This window comes from Eleutherodactylus coqui, chromosome 2, assembly GCF_035609145.1.
Source record: "Eleutherodactylus coqui strain aEleCoq1 chromosome 2, aEleCoq1.hap1, whole genome shotgun sequence".
Taxonomy (NCBI): Eukaryota; Metazoa; Chordata; class Amphibia; order Anura; family Eleutherodactylidae; genus Eleutherodactylus; species Eleutherodactylus coqui.
This window is the reverse complement of record NC_089838.1, coordinates 159,867,244-159,894,653: the sequence shown is the minus strand read 5'-3', so window position 1 is coordinate 159,894,653 and position 27,410 is coordinate 159,867,244. Positions and strand designations below refer to the sequence as shown.

At 46.0% G+C, this 27,410-nt stretch overlaps 1 protein-coding gene across 6 annotated transcripts in view; it reads left to right on the top strand.

Annotated features, from left to right (window-relative positions):
- The first annotated feature begins 13,956 nt into the window (after positions 1 to 13,956).
- The window catches only part of CADPS2 (calcium dependent secretion activator 2), a 458,085-nt gene continuing 444,631 nt past the window's right edge, over positions 13,957 to 27,410 (top strand). For all 6 annotated transcript variants that reach the window (XM_066591847.1, XM_066591846.1, XM_066591844.1 and 3 more), the window contains exon 1: positions 13,957 to 14,361. In XM_066591847.1, coding sequence (XP_066447944.1) covers positions 14,047 to 14,361 — 315 coding nt within the window. In that variant the 5' untranslated portion in view covers positions 13,957 to 14,046. The remainder of the gene's footprint in view (positions 14,362 to 27,410) is intronic.

The window sequence follows — 27,410 nt, the reverse complement described above, 5'->3', positions numbered from 1 at the left end:
ATGGGAAATGCAATGGAATATATTTATGTACCGCCGGTGGCTTCCTGGCACCCACCCATGCTGTCGGTCCACAGGGAGTTGTAACTGCATGTGTCCACTTCTAAAGAACCCCAGTCTGACTGGGGCATGCAGCGTGGGCCGAAGCCCACCTGCATTAAACATGACATTACCTCAGCTGTGATGGGCAATGCAATGGGATATATTTATGTACCGCCGGTGGCTTCCTGGCACCTACCCATGCTGTCGGTCCACAGGGACTTCACAATAGGGAGTTGTACCTGCCTGTGTCTATGAATTAAAAACCCCGGTCAGGTTGGGGCATGCAGTGTGGGCCGAAGCCCACCTGCATTTAATCGGACGTTACCTCAGCTGTGATGGGCACTGCAATGGGATACATTTATGTACAGCCGGTGGGTTTCAGGGAGCCACCCATGCTGTGGGTGCACACGGAATTCCCATTGCGGAGTTGTACCTGCCTGTGACTATTTATAAAAAACCGCGGTCTGACTGGGGCATGCAGATACCTTGACAGAATGAATAGTGTGTGGCACATAGGTTCCCCATTGCTATGCCCACGTGTGCAGCTCCAGATGGAGGTGGCACAGGATTGGATTTCTCATTGCTTCTGTACAGCATTGTGGACTATCGCCCCGCCCCTTTTAAAGAAGGTCGCTGCCTAGCCGTGCCAACCCTCTGCAGTGTGTGCCTGCTTTTCCTCTGGCAGACGCACTTATAAATAGACATGAGGGTGGCGTGGCATGAGGGCAGCTGAAGGCTGGGCAAGGACAGTTTGGTGTGCGCTGTGGACACTGGGTCGTGGGGGGGGGGGTTGGGCAGCATGTAACCCAGGAGAAGGGGCAGCGGAGTGTCATGCAGGCAGTGATTGTGCTTTGTTGGAGGTAGTGTGGTGCTTAGCTAAGGTATGCATTGCTAATGAGGGCTTTTCAGAAGTAAAAGTTGTTGGGAGGGGAGGGGGCCCACTCTTGCCGGTATTGTGGCTTAATAGTGGGACCTGCGAACTTGAGATGCAGCCCAACATGTAGCCCCTCGCCTGCCCTATGCGTTGCTGTGTCGTTTCCATCACTTTCTTTAATTGCCCAGATTTTCACAAATGGAAACCTTAGCGAGCATCGGCGATATACAAAAATGCTCGGGTCGCCCATTGACTTCAATGGGGTTCGTTACTCGAAACGAACCCTCGAGCATCGCGATAATTTCGTCCCGAGTAACGAGCACCCGAGCATTTTGGTGCTCGCTCATCTTACACTGAATGATAACCGTTCAAATTTGACTGATCCAGCAATTTGCTTTGAAGGATAATCGATCTGTGTAAAAGCACCTTTAGTCTCAGGAGTAGTGCCACCACACCAGGCGAGTCAGTTAGTTCACTATTCCTCTGCTTGTCCTACAGCTATGCTGTTTTTTGATTTCTTGTTTCTAAAAAACCAAAGGACAGTGCTATTATATGATATGAAATTTAAAAAAACTGATGTAATAGTTGTCATAAAAACCTGAAATGTATTAAAATGGTATAAAAATCTAAATCAATAAATCCAGAATAAAATAAAATTAAACCAATTCACAAAAATGGAATATGTGTAAAATAAAATTTTGATATGAAACCAGGGAGATAGATTCATTGTGTGGGAGTCTTAAATGATAAAACTCGAAATTAAATAAAATGAAGTGAATTCAGAAAAATGAAAAATGCATATCAGAGTAAAATAAAATAGAGAAATAAAGATTAATCATATAGGACTTTAAACTTGTTCCAATACTTCATTAAAACCTCTTGGTGTTAGCGTGTCCAATTTATAAATCCAAAACCTTTCTCCTATCTGTAATCTAGAGAATTCTCCATCAGGGATTTTTCCAAGAGGGTCACATGCATAAAAGAAGGGTATTCTAGTTTTTTAATGACACAGCATGTATTGTTTATAAAGCAAATTGCATTTTATGTTTAGTCACTGCTTAATATTGGGGCTCATGAGGCAAGCATCATCAACACTAGAAACAGAACGTAACAAAAAGCTAACCTGTTACAAGATTGAATACATTCCCAAAAAGTTAATGAGATAGAAACCTTTAGATAAAGTTATTCATCTGCTTCTGTCACATGAGTGCAACGAACTGAAAGATAACAAATGTCACATGCCAGACAATTATGTTAGGTAATGTTCTCAGGTTGCTCTGAATCAAAAGAGAAAAGTCATCTTCATCAAAACTTCTTTTTCTAATAGAGCAAGAGATAATGTATTCAGAACTGTAGAAAACCATAAAACCCTCTTGAATTTCACATTAAAAAACACACAAAACTCTAAATGAATAGGTGGCTGGCTAAAAAAAAAATGAGGAGAGCAACAGTTTGTGGTAAAAATCAAGTTATAATGAACACTTTTCCACATTCTCACATGCATGTTGTCTCATTTCAATGTGTGCAGATACCTCATCAGCTTGGCAGTGATTAATGGCCAGCTTCTGCTGTATCAGCCAAGTTTGGAAAAACTAATTATATTTTATATGCCATGCTTAATTGCGACCACGGTATCTAAGAGACAAATAGTAGGGTGCCGATGGATTTTTATGGCAGCCTAGTACCCAATAATGGCCCCCAGGTCTGACATCTTTGTTCTCCTATTAGGCTCTCACAAAAGCAGGGCCTAATAAGCTGCCTGATAGGCATAACATATAACACTGCCAAGAGTAACATATTTCAGTGCAGAAGTATTGCAGTGTATTATATCAAATAATCAAGTTAAATAAAATTTCTCTGGTATTCCTGCTAGAAATTTATGAATGAAGTGACAGCTGGATGTTACCAGTTAGGGGTGTCCCTACATATTCTGTAACTATCCAATCAGTGCTAACATTGTTAGACTTTGTAGTAAGAAGCCCCCATGACACCAAAATTTGTAACACCCAGTTGACAATTTATTGATATATTTCTAACAGGAGTACCAGAAGAATAGCACTACACAGAATGATACAAAGGAGTGCTGCAGAATCATTGCTTCCAGGGGAATACAAGTATATACTAAGACAGACATGTCAGGAGAATTGACAGAATGCTTTAATTCATTGTATGGTCTAACAGTTTCTATTCACAATGAGCTGCATAGGACAACTTGCAAGTTTACATGTAATGAATGATCAAAATAAACAAAAACCATGAAAGTATAGCACTTTATATTATAAAAAACACTAACTTAATCGAATCCAAGTTAGACTAAAAATCACAGTAAAAATGTTCACATAGCAGTAGCTTACATGTTTCAGATAGCTAGGCCCTTACCACATGCAGCAGAGATCTCAAGGCTATTTTAAAGAAAAATGGACCAGTCAACATACCAAAGCGTGTAGACATGTGATTTCACAAATACATGTATAAATGTTGGAAAAAATACTGATACATACGGTACTATTTTTTCCCCCCAAAACAATGGACATGATGATAGACTCCTATTTTAAGTCAATGGGGTCAATGATACCACTGGTGTCCGTTATAATGGATCTGACACTGAGCTGCGATTTACGTTTTTAACAGAAACCCTAATGCATATGAGAACAGAGCCTAACAGATCTTTTCACAGAAACTAAGGCTTGGTTTACATGTCTACCATGCATTCTTAATATGCTTGCTAAATATTGAACAACTTATGACACATTTCAAGGACACTTTTTGGGAGGTTACACACATGGAGAGAGTTTTCCATTGTTGATCTCATTGCAATGATTCCAGAGCAAGATTTACATGATGTGTGTTTGAAAATCTGCTAAATGTTCATATTTAAAGATTAGAGGATTTTTAAAATTGACATGTATTATACGCTATTTTGCTGAGGATTTGTGGCGCAGAATTCCACCCATACACATTTATCACCTATCCAGTGAACACAAGTGATAAATGTTAAGGCCCTTTTACATGCAACGATTATCGCTCAAAATTCATCCAAACAGGTGAAAATAAGCAATAATCGTTACATGTAAACACAGGCATTGTGCACTGTTTGTTTGAACAATGGATTTCAGTTCACTTAGAATTAGAGATGAGCGAGTATACTTGCTAAGGCTAACTACTCGAGCGAGTAGCGCCTTAGCCGAGTATCCTCCCGCTCGTCTGTAAAGATTCGGCTGCCGACGCGGGGGACAGGTGAGTTGCAGTGGTGAGCAGGGGGGAGCGGGAGGGAGAGAGAGATCTCCCCTCCGTTCCTCCCCGCTCTCCCCTGCCGCTCCCCGTCCCCCCCGAATCTTTAGAGACGAGCGGGAGGATACTCGGCTAAGGCACTACTGGCTCGAGTATTTAGTCTTAGCGAGTATACTCGCTCATCTCTACTTAGAATCCATCGTTTACACTTCTAAAAGACTGAGCAAATACATTCTATTTGAATGTATTTCGCTCATCTTTCAATAGACTGCACAATGTTCTTCCTGCGGTATGTTTACACTATGCGGGAGAGAACAATCGAATGTTGTGTCAGCTGTTCGCACAGCTGGGTGTGTGTTTAAACACATGCTGGGATCTGCAATTAGCTCCTGGAGGTCCTTTTACATGCAAATGAAGATGATAAAGTGGTAATGGCCATTAACACTCTATGCAAATAAATTGCTAAATCTTTTATTCATTTGAAAGATTATCTTTGCATGTAAAAGGGCCTTAAGATTGGTTGCTTTCTCCTATCAGCTTCATTCCCATAGAGCTTGAATGAAACCACAGCATGCATCCTTGACTACCATTCAATTCCAACCTAAACTTCCCATAGACATGCGGTGCGGAGTACTGGAGATGGGGGTCCCCTGCTCTAGGGATCAAGGGTGTCCCAGAAATGGCACCCTAACCAATATATTATTTATCACAAATGTTCGAGGCTGGAATACTCATTTAACTTTAAAGGGACTAGCCCAGTGTATCATATAATTCTTTAGGTTCAATTTACATAGTATAGATATTATGGGCCTTTCTATAACAAGCAGATGTACTTACTACACCCTTTAAATTCATAAAACACAGTTAAGTGAAACAACATGGCCCTGTAAAATCCTTGTCATTTCTTCTCATATCTCCATGAAATCAATTATCTAAAAATGCAATTAAGTTTTCACTGTGTCTTATCTGTAACACAAGCTATTTCTAGAACTCACCAGATAAAATGTTGCCCAGTTCAGCAAAGTTCACCAATTCAGTGATGTAAAATAAGGATAGAATAATAATTCTGATAACATCTTCTGAACAGTAATAGTTTATCTGTTAAACTAATGAACAGAATTCTATGCATCACTATACATTTACAGTTATGAATTCAATCATCAGGAACAATGACAAGAATGGAATGAGACTGGCTTTTCTACTTTGCAATGTTGATAAAGATTTGCCTTGTTATGCTAAAAAGGCAAAAAAGACTAATCAGGGCAAAATTTAACAGCTAACGTGTGACGGAGCAAATGTGGATTAGTATTATTAACTGTAAACAGGGGTGTTCCTAAAGTCTTTAAAAAATCAGGGACATTAGCGCCAAGGCATATGTTGCCCCCCCTACAACCCCCCCAAAAAATAAAATAAAATGTACATATATAGTTATATTATAACATTGTTGCTGGTATACCAGAAACAACATACAGTAATTAAATATGATCTATTTACTATTACTGAACAAGATGAACCATACTAACACCAGTGTTACCACTATACAAATATTACCGTTACGCTATTACCACTACTACTCCATAGTAACTGACTAATATTACCATACTGCTACTGAATAAAAACAACTGTAAAAAAGACTAATAATACCCCCACACAGTAAGCATCAGGGCTGTGGAGTTGGAGTTGCAAAGTCAAAGTCTTATTTTGGTGGAATCGAAAGAAATGTTCTGATGAGAGCCATTCATTTCTCTGTCTTGTCTATTGAGAGCAGAGCACCATAATGACTTCCTCCAAGCATAACTTGTTTCTGAAAGGTTTGCAACACAGATATCTTTGGCTCCTCACTTTTCCAGAACCTCAAACACCTTTACCAGCAAACACAAGCTGTTTATCCTGCTGTTACCCCAATTCTGTGCCTGTTACTGCCCTATCTGCCCCATTGCTGTACCTGCTGTGTTATATGGTGCCCCCAAATACTGTAGTTCTGAAATAAGGGTCCAATCTATACTTACCACCAAAAAGAGTGCAAGAGACAAAACCCCTGAAAACAATAGTGCCAGATAATGTCTGTGACACAATATAGGGCACTATTAGTGCATCACAGAGAAAAAGTATCACCTTTTGTACCCCAAACTGTAATATTGCTCTTCTTACTACCCTGCGCAATGTGATGTTAAATACTCAATACTAGTGTCCTTTTAGTACTCCCACATAGTAGTAATGCTCCTTTTGTGCTAGTATATAGTAATTAGAGATGAGCGAGCATACTCGCTAAGGACAATTACTCGATCGAGCATTGTCCTTAGCGAGTACCTCCCCGCTCGGCAGAGAAGGTTCGGCTGCCGGCGCGGGTGACAGGTGAGTTGCAGCAGTCAGCAATGGGGAGCGGGGGGAGAGAGGGAGAGAGAGATCTCCCCTTCGTTCCTCCCCGCTCTCCCCCGCCGCTCGCCGACGGCAGACGAATCTTTGCTTCCAAACGGGCAGGTACTCACTAAAGGCAATGCTCGCTCGAGCAATTGCCCTTAGCGAGTATACGCGCTCATCTCTAATAGTAATACAAGCCACAGTAGTGTTCCCATAAAAGCAATAATGCCCCCTGTGCACTTCCTAGCAATAGAGCCCTCTTTTTGCCCTCCAGACATTAATAATTAGCAGGGTTAATTTCACATGACTGATGTTCCAAAAAAGATCTACATTTTACACAGCGTCCGAACTTTTTGGAATTATGGTTGCAATAATGACCCATTTGAGCCCCTCTTATATAATAATGTCCCTTGAGTGTCCCATTATATAATGATAGTGCCCCCATAAATGCCCCTTATACAGTAATAATGTTGCCATATATAGTAATATTGTCCACTTAAGTCTCCTCAAATAGAAATAATGCCCCCTTTATAAAGTAATATTGCTCCCTTATATCATAACAATACTACCTTATATTGTAGTAATGCCCCTTATGTAGTAATGCTGCCTCATACAGTAATAACAGCCCTTATGTAGTAATGCTGCCCTGTATAGTAATTATGTGCCTTCTATAGTAATGCCCCCACTGAGTGCCCCAGAGAAAAAAATAAAATTTATGACACTCACCTATACCCCCTTAGAGCAGCCTTTTCTTTTCTTCATGGACAGTTGCTGACTCACCACAGGAGGTGCGATGACGTCACTACAGCATACCTCCTGCGCCCATCCAGTAGCAGTGCATGAAGGCGGGAAGGTACTGTGCTGATCAGCGATAGAGGAGTAACATATTTATTTTTCTTAGATTCTGTGGAGTTTCAGCGCTGGAGAATGGTATACTTTACCATAGCTATCAATTGTATCGGTGTCCTGCGGACACTGGTACAGTTGAAAGCGGCATTTGCCCAGAGATTCAGGGCACTGGGCTAGAGGTCCAGGGCATATGCCTCAGATCTCTATCGCTAGTAATACCCCTGACTCAAAATTACAATATGGCACAAAATACTGTCATACATAAATATGTTAAACACTTTACAGTCACATCAAAATTGTACGAAATGTTCATATTTAGACTTTATATAGTATCTGGTACGTAATTTTGGTGTTTAAGAACAACCCCAATTTTGGCCTTCAAGAGAATTGCCATACAATATGCAAATAAAAGTATTTATCACCTATCCTCGGGATAGGTGATAAATGCATGATCGCCAGCAGTCTGACTGCTGGAATGCCGCCAATCACTAGAAAGGGGGTCCCAGTGTGTGGTGGTCATGCATGCATCCTACTGCTTCATTCAATGTCTATGGAAGTGCCAGAGTACAGTGCTTGGCTAACTCAGTCAGACCCATATACACTGAATGGAGTAGTAATGTGCATCTGTGACTATGACTACCCCTGTTCTAGTGATTATGGGAGATTCATTGGTCAGGCCCCGGTGGATAGGTACTAAATATTTTTCATGGGCAAACCCTTTTAAAGGGGTTGTCCCGTGGCCAAAATGAAAATTTTTTCACAGCTCAGTCCCCTATGTTCAGCAAACATCACAAACTCCCCATGTAAATCGTTTGTATAGAGCGTTTCTACTCACCATGAAGCAGTTTTATGAAGTTATAAAATTCTTCTTCCAAGATGGCTGCCGTCATTTCCCAAGGTGCACCGCTGGTCTTCTCCCAGGGTGCACTGCGGGTCTTCTCCCATGGTGCACCGTGGATGTTCTTCTCCAGTCTGAGCTCCACTGCCGATTACAGCCACCTCATTGGCTGATCGGCACCATGTGACGGGGTGGAGCTACGCGATGACGCGGAGAAGAGGGAGGAACCAGGATGCAGCTCGTGAACCTGGACCATCCAGAAGAGGAATCTTCAGTGCCCAAGCGCGACTGTTCCTGCGACCAGAGGAGAAGTTTGGTCGGCGCCATGGAAACGGGGACGCCAGCACAGGACCCCCTGTAAGTAAGTAAATAACTTCTGTATGGCCAATATTTAATGCACGATGTATATTACAAAGTGCATTAATATGGCCATACAGAAGTGCTTAACCCCACTTGGTGTCGCGGGACAACTACTTTAATAATTTTCTTTAGAAATTTCAGTTACGTGACAGCTTTGCAAAGAAAATTGCCATTTAGTCCACGCCGAAGTGCTAAAAGCAGATCCTAGAGGATGATGGAGACCTGCTAATATTATGTAGCTGCAATATCCTAACCAAATGTATCCAACTCTACAGTAAACAGGTGAAACAGAATTGAGGTCAGGTAATAATTGGCATTAATATCTAAAGCTGCAAACATAGTCCATGTTACCAGGTAACTAAATCCACTTTATTTGTAAAACAAAAACAGCAATTTATACTAAAACCTTAATTGTGTCTTCTCTGTAATAAAATTATCCTATAGCCCATGGCCTAATGCACATGGCCGGATTTCCGCTGCATAAATGTGGCGGAAATCTGCGCCATTTCACTGCAGCTATTAGCTCAATGTACATGCTGCGGAATTCCACAGCATGAAATTACCTGCAGCATGTAGTCAATGGAAGCCGCCCGTTACGCTATACATCCGCTGTAGCACAGCGGAAGTATAGCGTGAATATGCGCCCCACCCACCGCGTCATATGACACTGCTGGCGTGTCATGCGCTGTACTGCGCACGTGCGCCAGCGCGTCATGCGGGACTTTGTGCAGTGGATCCGGAGGTAAGTATGGGGTCTTTGGTGGGGCGCCGTGACGGACTCCGCTGTGGTATTCCGCTTGTGGAGCCCGTCACGGCCGTGTGCATGAGGCCTATAAACTCTATGTCAGGCCAAGGTTAGATAAAGGTTAGTAGAAGACCCTAACCCCAATAACAGTCACTTATAGGAGAGGCAGGTACACATATCCATGGTGAGCAACTCGCTTAGTCTTCAAAAAAGAGCTCCACAGATGTGTGGCCCCCGCCCTACCTTTTCTTGCTGGACAGCCATCAAGGGACTCCGTTTTCTATAACATTAGGGGTCCCAGAGGTGAGAAGTTGGTTTAATATCTCAATGTTAGGGGCTTAAGAAGAAAACACTGCATAAGACAGCTTGTAAGAACTGGCCTAAGCAGGGAAGGAGAGTAGAGATGAGCGAGCGTACTCGGATAAGCACTACTCGCTCGAGTAATTTGCTTTATCCGAGTATCGCTGTGCTCGGGTCTAAAGATTCGGGTGCCGCTGCGGCTGACAGGTGAGTCGCAGCGGGGAGCAGGGGAGAGCGGGCGGGAGAGAAGGAGAGAAAGATCTTACCTGCGTTCCTCCCCGCTCTCCCTTGCAGCTCCCCGCTCCGTGCCGGCACCCAAATCTTCAGGGACGAGCACAGCGATACTCGGATAAAGCAAATTACTCGAGCGAGTAGTGCTTATCCGAGTACGCTCGCTCATCTCTAAAGGAGAGCTTTGGAGGTCTTCTACATCTCTAAGGCTGCTTTCACACCCGTGTTAGGGCTCAGTTCAGGGTTTCTGTCTCTCTACCCAGTCTTTGGAGGAGAAAAACTGAAATTAAATGGAAAAAAGCAGATGCTTTTTTTTTCTTCATGGATTCTAAGGGATTTTAAAAAAAGGAAAACAAACGGGATAGCTTCCATTCCATCAGCTTTACATTTATTTGGACAGAAAGATAACAGACTGCGCTATTCTCCTATCTAAAAACAGAAACCTAATGGAATGAAAGCAAACTGAAGCCTTCCCGTATAATTACCATTTTTTAAAACCCCAATGAAATCAACAGTGAATAAATAGATTCATTTTTTTCTGTTTTATTTCAGTCTGTCTCCTCCAAAAATAAAGCAGAGATGAGAACCCTAAACTGAGCCCTAACACAGGTGTGAAGGCAGCCTACGTTGGTGGTGGCTCTGTGACACGTGTTCCTGTTGCCCTTCCTAGAATCTGGTCTGTGTAAAGGCCCATTTAGACGGAATGAATGTCGGGCGAACGATGCCTCACACTCCTCCCCGCATACACTCACTCCTGTGTTGTTGCACGGAGCTAGTAGCGCTGGCTCACTCACAGATTTCTCTCCTCTCGCTCCCCCGCCCCTCTCCATTGACTTAACATAGCGGCTGCTCAGTACTGAACAGCTGCTATTTACACTGAGCAATCAGCTCATCGTCCATGCTGCGTAATTAGAGGTCACAGTGGTCACATGCCATTCTCCTGGCATTACTGTTCAGATGCTAGAAGCCATTATGCCAGGAGAACGGCACCTGACGGCTGCAGCCAATCAGAGGTCACTGCAGTCAGATGCCATTCTCCTGGCATTACAGCTCAGACGCTAGAAGCCATTATGCCAGGAGAGCGGCACCTGATGGCTGCAGCCAATCAGAGGTCACTGCGGTCAGATACCATTTTCCTGGCATTACTGCTCAGATGCTAAAAGCCATTATGCCAGGAGAGCGGCACCTGACGGCTGCAGCCAATTAGAGGTCACTGGTCGAATGCCATTCTCCTGGCATTACTGCTCAGATGCTAGAAGCCATTATGCCAGGAGACCGGTACCTGTCGGCTGCAGCCAATCAGAGGTCACTGCAGTCGGATGCCATTCTCCTGGCATTACTGTTCAGATGCTTGAAGCCATTATGCCAGGAGAGCGGCACCTGATGGCTGCAGCCAATCAGAGGTCACTGCGGTCAGATACCATTTTCCTGGCATTACTGCTCAGATGCTAAAAGCCATTATGCCAGGAGAGCGGCACCTGACGGCTGCAGCCAATTAGAGGTCACTGTGGTCGAATGCCATTCTCCTGGCATTACTGCTCAGATGCTAGAAGCCATTATGCCAGGAGACCGGTACCTGTCGGCTGCAGCCAATCAGAGGTCACTGCAGTCGGATGCCATTCTCCTGGCATTACTGCTCAGATGCTAGAAGCCAGTATGCCAGGAGACCGGCACCTGACGGCTGCAGCCAATCAGGTCATTTCCATTCCAAAACAAAGACCGGTAGGACCGCAGGGCTGCAGCGCTGAGGCAGACAAAGGGTGAATACCGCTGGTGTTATTATTTTAATAGACTTGGATCTATTTTTCAACAGTTGTATCACACTCAACCAACTCCTCTAAAAGGCCAGTTTTAGTCCCTGTTCCTTGTTCACAATGGCAAATACAAGACAACTGTCTGAAAAGACCAGAAATACCATTATCACCAGGCACAAGCAATCTAAAAGGTATAAGACTATATCCAAAGACCTTGGCATCCCGGTTTCAACAGTTTGAAATGTTCTCAAGAAGTTTGCTACTCAAAGAACAGTTAAGGAATTGAGAAAAGTGGGATCAAAATGTTGCAAAGAAACCACGTATAACATCCAAAGAATTCCAGCCTGCTCCCACTGTGGGAGCCTGCATGGGTTATCCGGGTGGTTCTTGTGAGCCCGGCCTTAGAAATGACTCCATGAATCATGAGGTGTGACCTTCTTGTTGGAATGGGTTTGGTAATATTATTTCATTTTTCTTATCATACGAAGTTAAAACGTACCCACTTCTTTCTGAAGATACATGGACAGGTTTACTATAGAAAATGCTTCATACTACATTTATTATGTATTTTAGGCACTTTTGAAAGCTTTTTTTGCAATGTCCAAAAAAGGGGTTTTGTGGAAAGCTGGTGTGGCCTAAATGCAACATCATGCGCCAAAAACAGTAGCAAATTTGGCAAATTTTCGGCACAAGATCTGACGCACGCTGAGCTGACTAATAGGTGGTATACAGTTGGTCTGGGCAGTCTGATGTTTCGCCAGATTTACTGTTCATCAAAGTCACTGTAATAAATCTGTTTTCCACTGCTTTTCGTTTGTTACATGTCCCCACAGATTAAGGGCTCATGTCCACAGGCGGGTTTGAATTCCGAGATCCGCGTGGTTCCCACCATGCCCGCAGCATGAGGACATTCCAGAGGTCTGTGGGTCGTCCGGGGTCTCCTCCGTGCATGTGGACGGGGTGGGCCCCACACATGCGCCGTGGAGATTTTTTTTAAAAATCTCCTGCTTTCCTGCGGGACCCGCAGCACACCTGGAGTGACAGTTCCGGGTGTGCCGCATAGCGAATGGCTTCCATTGACTTCAATAGAAGCCGTCCCCGCAGCAAAAAAATGGATGGTCTGGAAAAAAACCTGCATGCTTTAAGTAAGCTGCGGGCGCCCATGAATTGCCTATGGGCGGCTTGAACTCTGGATCATTCGCGCAGGTACACCACTCGGATCCCAGAATTCAAACTCGTCCGTGGACATGAGCCCTTTGACCAGTTTCAGATCTGCGTCAAAACCTTCGGTCGGAGGATACGTCACAGATGTGGCTAAAAATACCAGAAGAAAAAGTGCTGCATGCAATGCTCTGTCTTCCACCCCAAAACTGGGCAGCTGAGTGTAAAGTGGGCAGACCACGTATAAGTCAATGGGGTCCTCCCAGCGCGGTTCGGTTCCGTTCACACACGGACCATTTGACTGCGGAGATTCCCCTTTCCTGGAGCAGGAAAGCAAAATCCCTAGCGCAGTTGTGAAAGCCCCCTTAGGCTGGGTTCACACAGGGCGGAATCCTGCCCGAAATATCGCGGCTTTGCTGCAGTGAAAAACAGTGAGATTTCCGCCGGAAAGGGCAGCTTCAAAACCTGCTTTTTCGGCTAGGAAAATCCCCAAGCGTTTTTCCCCCAGCACTTTTTACTTTTTGCAGCGTGTTTCAGTGCGGATTTTGCTGCGTTCATGGAGGTCTATGGACAAAAAAGCGCTGCGGAAAGGTTCAAAGAATTGACATGCTGAGTTTTTAAAAACCGCGCAGCAGCAGCATTTCCGCACTGCGACAGTGTGCAGAAATTCCGTCCTGTGAGAACAGCTTTTTGCCAAACACACTGACTTTGCCTTGTAAGGTAAATGCTGCGGTTTTCCGCAGCTGCACATATGCAATGGCAAACCGCAGCAAAGCCGCCCATGTGAACCCAGCCTTACGGTCTGCTTCAGGGACTTCAGTCCTTATACCGGCTCTGCATCCCCCTCTCCTTATCCGCTTGTCTATACTGGTTTCCAGGACCGGGATGCGGATTCCCATTATTTGCCGTGGGGACTCTAGGCTCCATATCTGGGCTCCCCGTCCCCCGCAGGGTGTGAACACTGCCCAGTGTGCGCCCGTAGGACCAGCGCTCAGAAGCCCGCACATCCAGGCTCCACCAGTAACCGCCGCTATACCCCCCTTGACTGTAGCTCCCGGCGTGCGCCCTGTACTCCCACCTCCAGCCGCCGGGAGGCGCTTCCTGCAGCCGCGCAACAAGTGCACAGCGGCTCCCGCAGCAAACTTGTGGAGCAGTGGCGCTGCCCTCACACAGGCGGGACCCGCGCCGGAGCCGCCTCTTCCCTGGGAAACTGTCTCAACTCAACGTGTCCGGAAAGGTGTGAGGGTAGTAGGCAGCGGAAAGCGAAAGTACCGCGGCGGCTGCAGCAGCGGCGCCGGCGACCATGTTGGACCCGTCGTCCAGCGAGGAAGAGTCGGACGAGTTACTGGAAGAGGAGCGGAGAGATGTGCTGGTCGTCACCGCGCCGCACCGGACCGTGCACCCCGCGCCCCGGAGCGCCTCCGTCCGCTCCACCTTGGCCAGACCCGTCAGCCCCAGCCCGTCCGTGAGCAGCGAGGGCAGAGAGGAGCAGGAGCGGGCGCAGCGGGAGGAGCGGGAGCGCCGCAGCCGGCTGCAGCTCTACGTCTTCGTCATGCGGTGCATCGCCTACCCGTTCAACGCCAAGCAGCCCACTGACATGACCCGGCGGCAGCAGAAGGTGGGTAGCGGCGGGCGGCTGGTGCGGCCACCTGCGGGGGGCGCCGGGTACTCCGGCTACCTGTAGCTCCTCTAGTAGAGCTGTCACGGGGGAGCTCCATGGTGGAAGTGGTTCGGTGACCCCCGGGCTGAGGAGGGTCAGTGCCATATGTTGTAGTATGAATGGCATCACTTGTAGTGGCAATGGGGCAGCGGTGCCCACTTCTGGCAGTGGGGCTAAGGCATCTTCTAGTAGCTGTGCCACACAGGTGGCTGTTAGCTGTGGCTCCATCTATTCCTGTCCTCTAGGCTGTGTTTGCACGGGACGGATGCGCCCCGGAATGTCCGCAGGGCGGTTGTTACACCGTTCCGGAATCTGCAAGAGATAAAGTTGCGGTTTCTTGCGGCGTGTTCCTGGGCTATGGGGCGTTATTTCAGTGCAGATATTAATGTGATTTTGATTTCCGTTCGTTTACTCAACTGCGCCGTGGGAGGAGCAGTGCGAATTTATACGGGGGCCACATAACCCGAACGCTAGCAACTTTTGCAGAAACACTTGTGGATTTGGCTTTGAGATGACCTCTATGTTACACCCGGCTGCGGAAACATTACCCAAAGATGCTTTCTCTGCACATTAAAATCCACAGCGGATATTTTCTACTCCGTGTAGATGAAAAATCACTAAAACTCACTAATTTAGCTGGGATTTCAAAACGCTGCAGATGGTATATCCTTCCAGTGTGAACACAGCCGTAGAATGTAAGGCACTGCGGCAAGAAATCCATCAGGCTTGGATTCTACGTGACTGTAGTGTTGTGGATCGCTGCACAACCATGCGCATTTCTGTTACTAGCGGTGCCAGCAGGGGGCGCTGCTCTTCGGCTGTGCCACAGGTGACCTGTCTGAAGTCACTGTGTAGTCCTAACTTTAGGCAATATGTTGGCCACCGCTTTTATTGACCCTTACCAAGTGACAAACTGGCACAAGGTGCAGCAAAGAGTAAAAGATGCCAATAATTCATGAAGCTGACTGCCTTTACCTCCCTCTCATACGTGTCCCATCATGTGTAAAGTGTCCTTTGTGTTCACACTAGTGTCACCATATTTTTATCACCCCCCCCCCCCCCTCCATGCTGTGGGGTGGAGGGCATAATGCTGGTGAACAGTTGTACCCCTGCTGTTCTTGGGAATGCTGTTAAGTCCCTGCAGTGCCGCCTATCAGCAGGGATACCCACAATGTGAGTGCCCGTCGTGTATTGCACGTGTATCTTCTTAGGTGATCCCTGATGACATGTTACTACTGTCTAGTAACAACTAAAAGCCATGGGGAAGTTTCACACTCCGACTAAAGTTTATGCCCATGAATGTTAGAGAAAAATCAGCGCATTATCTGAGCAGCGGGTATTCACAGGGGCGACTGCAATCCGTAAAAATGCTCCCATTCTGCAAACAACTTTTTTATTGTATTCATGCAGAATTTCTATCCACTTTGCATCTGTTTTTCATGTGCATTAAAACAAATTCCTAAATGTACAGACTCTGCGCCTCCTGGCTATCAAATTTTCTTTTTTCATGTTTCCATACTTTAAAGCTAACTTGACACGGCGAACACGATATCGGGCCATGAATCACAATCCATTGCAAAAGTGCTATTTCCTTATGCGTGTGAGGCAAACAGCCTCTCATCACTTCGGGGAAGAACCGATCCTCTGGCGCAGCTGTCAGCCACAGTGGTTAATCGCAGATTATTCCCATTGCTTTCAATGGGAGATATCACATCGCATGCCCCTAGCACGTGGCGCAATGCTGCCGCTAGTCCCATTGAGGACGATGGCCACTGCGATGTGAGAGTACGCACGAGGATAGAACATGCCACGATGTTTCCCGCATTCTCACTCATGCGAAGGCGGCCTAAAAGCTAATTACAATTGTGTTTTGTTTTTTTTTTTTTTGTTTGTTTTTTAAATTCTTTTAAATGGACGATCTTCATCAGAAAATCAAACAATAGGATATATATACATATTTTTTTTTAATACTCGGACTGTCCATCCAGGTATAAAGATGCTCCGTCTGACACGTTGGTGGGAGGATCATTCGTACAATTGACCAGCCGCACGGTGGCACATCTTGGTATCAAGTGGCTATCTCTAGTATGGTATTGTGTTGTCTTCCATGGATTTTCATTAGTAATGATTAATGGGCATATGGAGCACATATTAAATGTAATTGAAATCTCATAGGTGGGAACAGCGACTAAGAGACATTACTTGTGACCTTCAGCTCATCTGCCAGATGTGACGTTCTAGCATGAATTTTTAATTATACCGCTGTATGTAGCCTTTAAGGCTATTCTGATTTATGGCTCCTTTTCTCTTCACATATTGTACCTTGAAGGAACGTTTCACTGAAGCTGTGTTGAAAGAGAATTATTCTTTTAATTTCTGTTCTATGATTAAACTGGATGAGAAACGAACAAAATGAAATTTTGGGGACTATAGCAACCTTGTAAGTCATGTTAATAAGTTGTTACAAAGTGTACGAATTGCTGGTTCCTGTTACATTCGTTAGAGATCTCTAGAGAGTCAACAATCAAAGTGATAGATCTGATGTCTATTATTGATCTGTCTGAATGACAGCTTGTGCTTGGTATTGTCATCCCATGAGCCAAGACTACAATTGTAGAAAAGCAGGTCGTAAGTATGCTAGGGTCTTATTTTCTCACTTAAAAGGCTAGTCTGAGCTATTTTGTGTGGTCCACCAGTTGGGATCCCTGTCTATCAGTTGATCCAGCACCCTGTTAATGAAGTGGCTCGCACATTGTCATCAGTGCTGGAAGTGGGAGCGCTGCGCTTCTATTGCACTTCTTGCTCCGGTCTGTAATGAGGGGCAGGAAGTGCAATAGAGGCGCACACACCCATTGATTTCAATGGGAGCAAAGCCAGTGTTCCCACCTCCTTCCCCTATCAGCTGGTTACAAAGTCCAGCCCTGCTCCATTGATAGCAAGTCAGCTGATTGATGGGGAATCGGGAGCGGCGGCCCCTGTCTGTCAACCACCGATTGACCTATCCGTAGGGTTGGTCGTCAGTTGAAAAAAGCCCAGACTATTCCTTTAATAAATATGGCTGATATAATAGAGCAGCAGATCCTTCATTACTGTTCAGATTTCCATAATACATTTACTCGAGAAACAAAAGTTGTATAATGGAAAGAAAACCCAATAAGACAATTAAAAGGGCTGGAATAACACTGCCTGATAGAACAATGAGGGAAAACGCTGCCTTCATCAAAGAAGGATCCTTTTGTATCAGTTTGTTTCAGAAATCTTTTGCATTCTTGCTGCTGATTTAGGCAGTTTGCAGAAATGTCACTCCTTGCTTTCTGAAGCACTTCTCTCTAGTTGGATTGGCTTGTTGGGATCTTGGATACCATGCTATCAAGTTGCTCTCTGACTCAATAAGGGGACATTTACCACTATTCTTGCTGCTGAGAACCATTTCCATTCATCTGATCACGGTTGTTGGATTGAGAAAGATATTTCAGAAACAATTCGGCTGCATGTGAATATGCTCCCAGGTGGACATCTATAAATGGTGAATTCACACATTCAGTCACATGTTTAATGCAGTTTAGAACAAGGCGGAGATGAAAAAGTCCAGAGGAAAGCTGATAAATCACTTTTGTAGTAATACCTGGCTTTGGCTCAAACCCCCCCCCCCCCTCCCACCACCATGAAAAGAATATCAAAACTGAATGTGCTAATTCAGCCTAAGATGGCATTCTAGCTCTCTGCTTCTTATAGTGGTCCTGTATAATGTGAGATGGTGCTTTGGGACGATGTCCTCTTCTGGGCTCCAATCGAGAACTGTCGGGAGGGTGTAGCATGACCTTGTAGGCTGGACTGATGGCGTTTTTTTTTTTCTTCGATTTCCTCAGTTGTCAAAACCCATCAGGTCACTTTTTGAAATGATTGGATACTAATCTCTAGAACTGGGATGACATTGACTAGTGCTGGGGCTCAATCTTTTGCAGGCTTGATGTGATATGTGGTGATGATTGTGCACGTAGCCTCTAGCAATCTCCTGCACCGTAGGGGAGCAGGTAACATCCTATGTATTACTGAAGCCACTCTCACACATGCGTGTCCCCCCCCCCCCCTGCGTTTACGCTGGGTTCACACGGGACGGAATTTCAGCTGAATTCTCGCAGAATGGCCACGCTGGAAAAGCACAGCTTCAAAACCCGTGGGATTTGGCGCGGTTTAGCCGTTGGCATTCCGCGGCAGCTTTCTCTTTGCATAGTGAGGAGAGAGGCCGTTGCGGAAAAGAATTAACATGGCGCGGAATTGAATTCCGCTCCACACGTCAGTTTTCGTGTGGCTTGGCCGCAGTGTGTAGAAGAGATTTTTGCAAAATCTCGTCCACTTTGCGGCTAATCCCGGGATTAGGAGCTGCGGACAGAATTGTCGTGCAAACTTTCCACACGGAAATTCTGCCCCGTGTGAACCCAGCCTTAATGCTGCGTTTTCAGCACAACACTAAACACTGTCAATCACTACCATTGATTTCAATGGGGCTTCTCAGACAAATGTTAAAACTCAGGGTTTTTAACGCTGCGTTTTTCAAGCGCTGTCCTATTTTCATGTGTTTCTGCGCTTTAAACACAATGCTTTGCCAACTGAAATGAATGGGGTGCGTTTTCAGGGTTTCTGAAAACGCCATAGAATGTGGTTACCGTGTTTTTGACTGCGTTTTCAGCTGCCTTTTGTTTTTTTCCTGTTCTGGGGTTATCAACTTGCTTGATTGTTTTATAGCTGTGCTGAAAACGCAGTCAAACACTGTCAAAAACTCATGTCAACGCAGCGTTTTTATAAACACATGTGTGAACGGCCTCTTAAGGGCTAATGCCCTTGGACGGATTTCTGCCCCATTTCCTGCGGCGGAAATCCGCGGCGTTATTTCGCAGCTATTAGGTTCTATTGAACCTAATAGCTTGCTGCCTTCCAATGCTAATGCTGCGGAATTCTACTGCGGATTTCCGCAGCTTGAAAGAACATTTCGCGATTTTCTATCTTCCGCGAAAATGCGTGCGGCCAGCTCGCATTATAGTCCATGGATGCCGTCTGTCCCGTGATACTTCCGCTGTGAGCACAACAGGAATACGCGTCACCGCTGGTGTGTCATGCTCTGCACTGCGCACTGGCTTGCCAGCCGGGTTTCTCGGTGCAGATCTGGAGAGGTGAGTATGGGGTCTTTGGGCGCCGTGTCGGATTCCGCTGGTGGAGTCCGACACGGCCCCTGGCATGAGGCCTAAAAGGGTTGTCCCATGAAGGATATTGTTTATAGATAAATCCAGCACATAAAAATTATAAAACTGTTTATTGAAAAAAATGTTGCTATTTACAGATAATCCGGACAGTTTGAGTAGTGCCATCTTTAGGCTGGGTTCTCACAGGGCGGATTCTCGGCGGAAATCTTGCGGTTTGGCCGCAGCGAAAAACCGTGAGATTTCCGCCGGGAGAACCACTGCTGCAAAACCCGCAGCGGATTTGAAGCGGCCGGCCCTCCCATAGAGGAGAGTGCGGCCGCAGCGGGAAAAAAAAAAAGGACATGCCTCAAGTATATAGCCAAGGGTGCAGCCCGATGTTCATCTGAATCCAGGATCTCCAAGTCGTATCAATTGGAGCAGAGAGAAGCAAGATTGAGTAGGTGTGAGGATGTACAAGACTGAAGATAAGGACAGTCTCTGGGCACTTCCAGCAATCAAGGTAGAATATAGAGAATTTCTTTATTAACTGTGGAAGATGCAACATGTTTGTGAAGCAGACTGATTTCTTAGGTAACTCGTCTGTCTGGTTCAGCAATGTGTTTTATCTTCAACCATTAATAAATGAATTATTTTATTTGCTACTTCAATTCCTGGACATGGCCCCCCCTTCCCTTTCTTAAAATGGTCACACCTGCTCAGTCTTTCTTTCTTCTCTGTCCCACGGGGTATGTGGACAGATCCCCGCTGTGGTGTCAGAAGAAGTATTGAACAAGTGATGAGAGAGAGACTGTAGGGAAGCAAGACACGAAGTGTTGACTACCTTGGAACAGTTACTCAGGTGGACCATACACACACATAGCAACAGCAGGTGATACTAGTCTAACATTAGTCCGGGGCTATCTGGGGATAGAAACATTTTTAATAAGTATTAATACAAAGAAATTGCTTAAGGATGGATTTAACTGTAATCAGTATTTTTCAGGAGACAACTCCTTCAACCCGGTAACGCTGTATGATGCACGTCAATGTCCTGCATGGCACAGACTCTGATTGATAGCCGGCCTCCCGCTGCAATGGGGATCGGTGAGAACACCAATCCCTGCTGTTAACCACTTACATGTCACAATCAATGTTGATTGTGACATGTTAAGGTTCACAGTTGAATTGGATTGTAATTTTCTACCAGAATGAGTAATGTATGCAGTATTTTGAAATGTCCTATGTTTCTGAAGGGCTATCACAGTGCAGAGGGATCAGCCCTATTCTCATTTGTACAAGGAAAGAGTAGAAGCAATGGGATGAAACTGAAAGAAGGGAGGCACAGATTAGATATTAGAAAACACTTTCTGACAGTGAGGGGGATCAATGAGTGGAACAGGTTGCCACGGGAGGTGGTGAGTTCTCCTTCAATGGAAGTGTTTAAACGGCTGGACAGACATCTGTCTGCGATGACTTAGTGATCCTGCATTGAGCAGGGGGTTGGAGCAGATGAGTATTCGTGTATCTTGACGCCACCATGAACAAGTGGTAAAGTGAAGATTGACGGGGGGGGGTGGGGGGTGACGCCCCGTGACGCCCCGTGACGCCCCTGTACCTGATTGTCTGATGAGCTGCCTGGGCTGCAGATCCTGGCAGGCCACAAAGGTAATCCAAAGCTTGCCATCACCAGCCCTCGCTTCAGGCATGCATTGACTGACCTGAAAGGGGCTTCCCCGTCAGCGCTCCAGAAGCCACCAGCCCCCTCTGTGTTTCAGTGCAGAGCGGGGTCGGCATGACAAAGGCCACACTGACGTGAAGCGCGTTTGCCGGCACCGCAGCACAAGGAGCCCTCCTCTTACAAGGTGTGTTTCAGAGCGCCATCGGCACCAGGGAGGACAGCGCGGCGACACACACTGACACGCCGGCCGCACAGGGACAGGAGAACAGCAGCGAGCGGGAAACACTCCATTACATGCGTTCCCCACTGCCTGTATAACAGAAAGGACTCAACAGTGCAGGGCGAATGAGTGATCGCCAACCGGCACCGACACCAGGGAGGGCTCAGTGACAGGGCTGGGAAAGAGCGGGGTACGCCGGCCCCGGGGGACAGGCGGCTAGCTTTCGGAAGTAATTGGTAATTCAATGGGAGCCGTGCCTGCATTACCAACCAAAGCAGCTGCAATCTGGATGGAGCTGTCAGCTTCTGGGTCTATCCCTAATGATAGCGGGCCACCAATAGCTGTTCTCTGGGGATCCTGAGAATCAAGTATTGGTGACCTATCCTAAAGGGGGTGTGATGTTGGTGAGTTCTTTTCAAGTTGCTTTCTACTTTGTTTCATATACTGAGGTTTCAAACAGGAAGGACTCCCTCTAACATACATATAACCTCCTGGAGCCTTGATGAATTATCATGGGTTGAAAAATATATATTTTATACCCTCAATGGATTGTTATTGGGTGTATTTACAGTGGAAAATAATTAAAAGGCTTGTTCAAGTATTTATTTTTAACAGGCAAAAAGGCCTATAATGGGAGGTGGGGGAGGATGTAATCTCATGCCACCATGGAGAGGGGAGGAGGAAGCTGCTGCAAAAGCACAGAGACTCAGTCATGGTTGCTGCTAGTAGTGTGTTTACAGCTACTGAAATCACATCCACACTGCACAGTACTGCTGTATAATGTCCTCCACAACGCAGGTATTTCTTTTCTTGTGTTGCAGAGAATTAGAATGCAGAATCTATATGCAATTTATAGAAGATATGATAGCAGCTGGGCTCCTTCCAGACATAAATAAAAATGACAGTTGTAGCCTGCAGAGGGGAAAATGCAGAATACAAGCCATATAATGGCCAGAAAGTGTTGTATAAGCACACAACAGCTTATTATAAAAAACTCATCTAAAAGTGTTGGAATGCTTCAAGATATTTATTTTATAACTTGACAAGTACAAATGTATTTTCTATTTTGAGATTACCTGAATGTTTCAGCCTTCATTAGATGAGAAAACATGCTATGTGACAAAAGACGTGGCATCTGATATGATAAATGGGTCCCTGAACACGTGTCAGCCACTGTACAGCAGGATTTATTCTTGTGTCATTTCTCTGCATCAATGTGAATTGTACCCGTCAAGATCAGCACTCGAAACCATAATATTCTACCTGGTGTTCACATTGCAGCTGCATACTTATTTAGGTACCATGTCTAATGTGCTTTTGTATGACTTAAACTGTAATTGCTATCGGTAATGTTTTGGAATATTGGGTATTCCTATTTTGCATTTCTTCTGCAGATTTGTGGTTGAGCAAAATAGTTATGCTGGGTTCCCATGGGACTGTTTCACAGCGGAAATCTCGTGGTTTTGCTGCAGCGAAAAACTGCAAGATTTTTGCGGGATAAGCGCAGCTTCAAAGCCCGCGGCACTTAGTTGCGGGTTTTGGAGTGGCTTTGCCGCATGCTTTACCATTGCGGACGGCTCTCCCATAGAGAGGAGCGCTGCCGCAACGGGGGGAAAAAAGTGTTGACATGCTGTGTCCCAGAAATCCGCGCCGCAGCGCCAGCTTTGCCGTCATGGATTGTCTGCCCCATGTGGACAAGATTTATGACAAATCTAGTCCACATGGCTGGCTAATACCGGGATTAGCGTCCGCAGGCGGATTTGTCGCAGCGAAGTCTTGCAGGAGAATTCTGTGACAAATCCGCCCCTGTGTGAACCCAACCTTAAAGGGAACTCGTTAGGTGATTCATTCTGCTTGAACCATGGGATGCATGAATTACCGACTGGCTCCTTTACTTGCGAGCCAGGAAGAGGTAAATAGTAATCTGGGTGGCTCCCCATGACTGCTTGATCTGCTGGTCTCTATTGCGTCTATGAACCTGAGCCGGCGGGGGAGAGTAGCACGTTTAACGCCTCTGGCTTGGGGTTCTGTTTAAACAAAATTGTGTTTATTTTTCCAGATCTAACATATCAAATTATATTCTAATGCAGTATGTACCGTTTTCTTTGGGTTACAAAGAGCTGTCCTGTTACGATGTTCACAGATGAGGGAGATAATTTTGGTGGAGTTATTTACCTCCTGCAATTCCCTACATATAACTTCAATTACGCAGCATAATCTGTAAAGTTAGTCTGTTTACCTCCCAGCTTTGTGGTACTGCAGTGACTGTAATGTGTTTACATAAATGTGCATTCAGCTCCTTAGTATTGTCATTATGAATTGTGCCCTCCGGGGATATTCTGTTTATAATATTACACTGATGCATCTTCTGTTTATCCACCAGCATCCATGTGAATTAGGCAGCAGGTGTACCAACAATACAATGTAGAGAGGAGATGGGTGAAAGACCAAACTCATCAGCCCCTGTGCTCACTGGTTTTGTGACGGCGGTTTCCTTCAATGAAATGGGAACTGCATAGTCAGATAAAAGAAGTGGAATTTTACTTTGTGCTTCTATTGGTCACTGACCTCTCACCTAACGTGTGCTTATATGATAACTAGTAATTATAAGGCCTAGTGCCCACGACCGTGACGGGCACCGCAGGCAGAATTCTGCAGCAGAGTCCATCGCGGCGCCCCCCCAGAGACCCCATACTCGCCTCTGGATCCACTGCCCAATGTCCCGCATCCCGTGCCGGTGTGCATGCGCAGTACAGCGCGTGACGCGCCTTCTACCTTTGTGCTACAGCGGACGATAGTGTGACGGATGGCTTCCATTGACTGCAATGGAAGCTGTCCGCGCATACGCCCGCGGCATATGATTTCACGGGGTGGAATTCCGCACCGCCAGCATTGCTCTACTAGGTTCAATAGAACCTAATAGCCGCGGGGCGACGCCGTGGATTTCCGCCACGTCGTGATACGTGGCGGTAATCCGCCCGTGGGAATTAGGCCTTAGGATCTTATAGTACCAGTATTTCTGATGTGATGGTGCAATGCGCCTCACAGCTCTGCTACATTGTACATCCATTATGATCCCCACACATCACACACAGAGCTCTGCTACATGGTACACCCATGCTGATTTCCAGACACCACCGTCTCAGCAGACTCCTGGATACAGTGGCCCTTGATCATGTGATCCCTGACTCCACCCACACAGGTGATCACATGATGGTGACATCATCACAGGTCCTGGTGGCTACTGTCGGCTTATCCAGTATCCAGTACTTTCTACCAAACTGCGGAAAGGCTCCTCCCAAAGCAGTGCCTTCACCACAGGTCCTTTAGCTCACCAGATCTCCTGTGTTGGGGCTAGGGCGGTGTCTTCTGTCAGGACCGCTGAGTTGTGTCTGAGATAATGGCTTAGTTGTATTGTCATTGTGTTATTTTTGTCCTCCCCTTCCAAGAGCCCTAACTGGGGTGTTCTTCTGTGGGTCAGGCTCTGTGTTTTATATATGGTGTAGGACCTGCGATGACGTCACCAGGGGCAGAGCATGAGAAGCATCCACACACAAACATGCATACTTGTGGTCAAGCGGTCGTTAGTTTGACTAGCAAGAGACAATTTACTTTACATTAAAAGAAAAAAAAAATAATTTTTTTTAGGGCTTAAAAATCTTTCTAAACTAGTGGTCTAACTTCCACTGATTTGCTGTACATTACTTGTTATGTAGTGATACTCATCTTTAGTAACAAGACGGCCAAAATGTTGAGCGATCACCTTGCGCTCCGAGCGGGGGATGGAGAAGACAAGCGAGGCCGCTTGTCTTCTGCATCCAGCTGTTCTCTACTCAGAGCGCCCGGCTGTCATACAGCCGAGTGCTCAGCGAGGTATGGAGATAGTTCTGGACTGCTGTGTTCTTCGTACCCAGCCTGTGTTCAGGAAGCCGGATACAGCTGAAACAATAGTATCAGCTGTATCCCGCTGTGAATCCCTGATAACTGATTGCTAATCTTTCAGCACGCTGAAAGACAACTATGAGCGATGAGGGACGGCTTAACGAAAACTGCACAATGTCAGTGCAGTTACACACAACGATTATCACTCAAAAGATGGTTTTTGAGCGAATTTAGAGCGATAATCGTTGTCTAAATGGGCCTTTACAATTATGGCTCGTTCACATTGACCTATAAGGATTTTGGTCACGTAAAAGGCGGCGTGTTTGTAACCAAAAATCCCATATCCCCTGTGTATTTCGGCCCTTTTGCAAGAGTAAATACAGTGTATTTACGCGTACAAAAAAAGCAGGATGACACATTGCTTAGATGGCATGCGTTTAAAACACGCTGTTGGACGCAGTAACCTGCGTTAGAAAACGGCAATAAAATGGTGTGTTTCTCTGTGTAGTGTGTAGAGATTTCATAGCAGTCTGCTCCCATTTGCTCAGAGAGAATCACAGATGCAGCCTGCAGTGGTGGAAAACTGGGGATAAATACTGGTTACACATCCTAGATGGTGGTCATCATTAATGCACACGGCAGTTTATTCTGAAAAGTCAGATATGCTTTAATTTTAGTTTGCAATTTTAAAATGTTTTCTGGCTTTTGGAATTCTGAATAACCTCGTTCCCATTACTAGTTGTCTGTCTTTTTATTTATCGCAGCTTCTTAAGGCCTCATGTCTACGGGGAAAATCAGGCCCGCTACGGCCTCATGTCCACGGGCAAAAGAAGAATTAAAATCCGCAGCGGATTTTAACTCTTCTCCTGCCCGCGGATCCGCATCCCATAGGGATGCATTGACCACCCGCGGGTAGATAAATACCCGCAGATGGTCAATAAAAGTGATTTTTTTTTTAAAAATGGAGCATGAAAAAATCTGGACCATGCTCCATTTTCGTGCGGGTCTCCCACGGGGACGGCTCCCGCGGGCTTCTATTGAAGTCTATGGAAGCCGTCCGGATCCGCGGGAGACCAAAATCGGAATTTACTCACCTGCTCCGGATTTTCCCTTCTTTGCGCCTTCATCTTCTCTCCGTCGCGGCCGGATCTTTTTTCTTCAGGCCGGCGCATGCGCAGGTCACGCAACCGACGTGCCCTGCGCATCCGCCGGGCCAAAGAAAGAAGATCCGGCCGTGACGGAGAGAAGATGAAGCCGCGGCGAAGGGAAGATCCGGAGCGGGCGATAGGTGAGTTAATTCTTATTTTTTTGGCCTCATGTCCGTGGGGCAGGAGGGACCCGCTACGGTTTCTCCCTAGAGAATCCGTAGCGGGCCTGATTTTCCCTGTGGACATGAGGCCTACGGATTCTCCATGGAGAATCCGTAGCGGGTCCCTCCTGCCCCGCGGACATGAGCGCTGAAAATAAGAATTAACTCACCTCTCGCCCGCTCCGGATCTTCCCTTCGCCGCGGCTTCATCTTCTCTCCGTCGCGGCCGGATCTTCTTTCTTCGGCCCGGCGCATACGCAGGGCACGTCGGTTGCGTGCCCCGCGCATGCGTTGGCCCGAAGAAAAAAGATCCAGCCGCGACGGAGAGAAGATGAAGAAGGGAAGATCCGGAGCAGGTGAGTAAATTCCGATTTTGGTCTCCCGCGGATCCGGACGGCTTCCATAGGCTTCAATAGAAGCCCGCGGGAGACCCGCACGAAAATGGAGCATGGTCCATATTTTTTCATGCTCCATTTTTTTAAAATCACTTTTATTGACCATCCGCGGGTATTTATCTACCCACGGGTGGTCAATGCATCCCTATGGGATGCGGATCTGCGGGCAGAAGAGTTAAAATCCGCTGCGGATTTTAATTCTTCTTTTGCCCGTGGACATGAGGCCTTAACCTATCTGAATACTTGCAAGATTTGATATGTTGTTTGGGAATTAATAAGCCTGCTTTTATTATATTTTAGTGTTACAAATAAAAAGCTGCCATCTTGGGCAAACCTAAAGGCC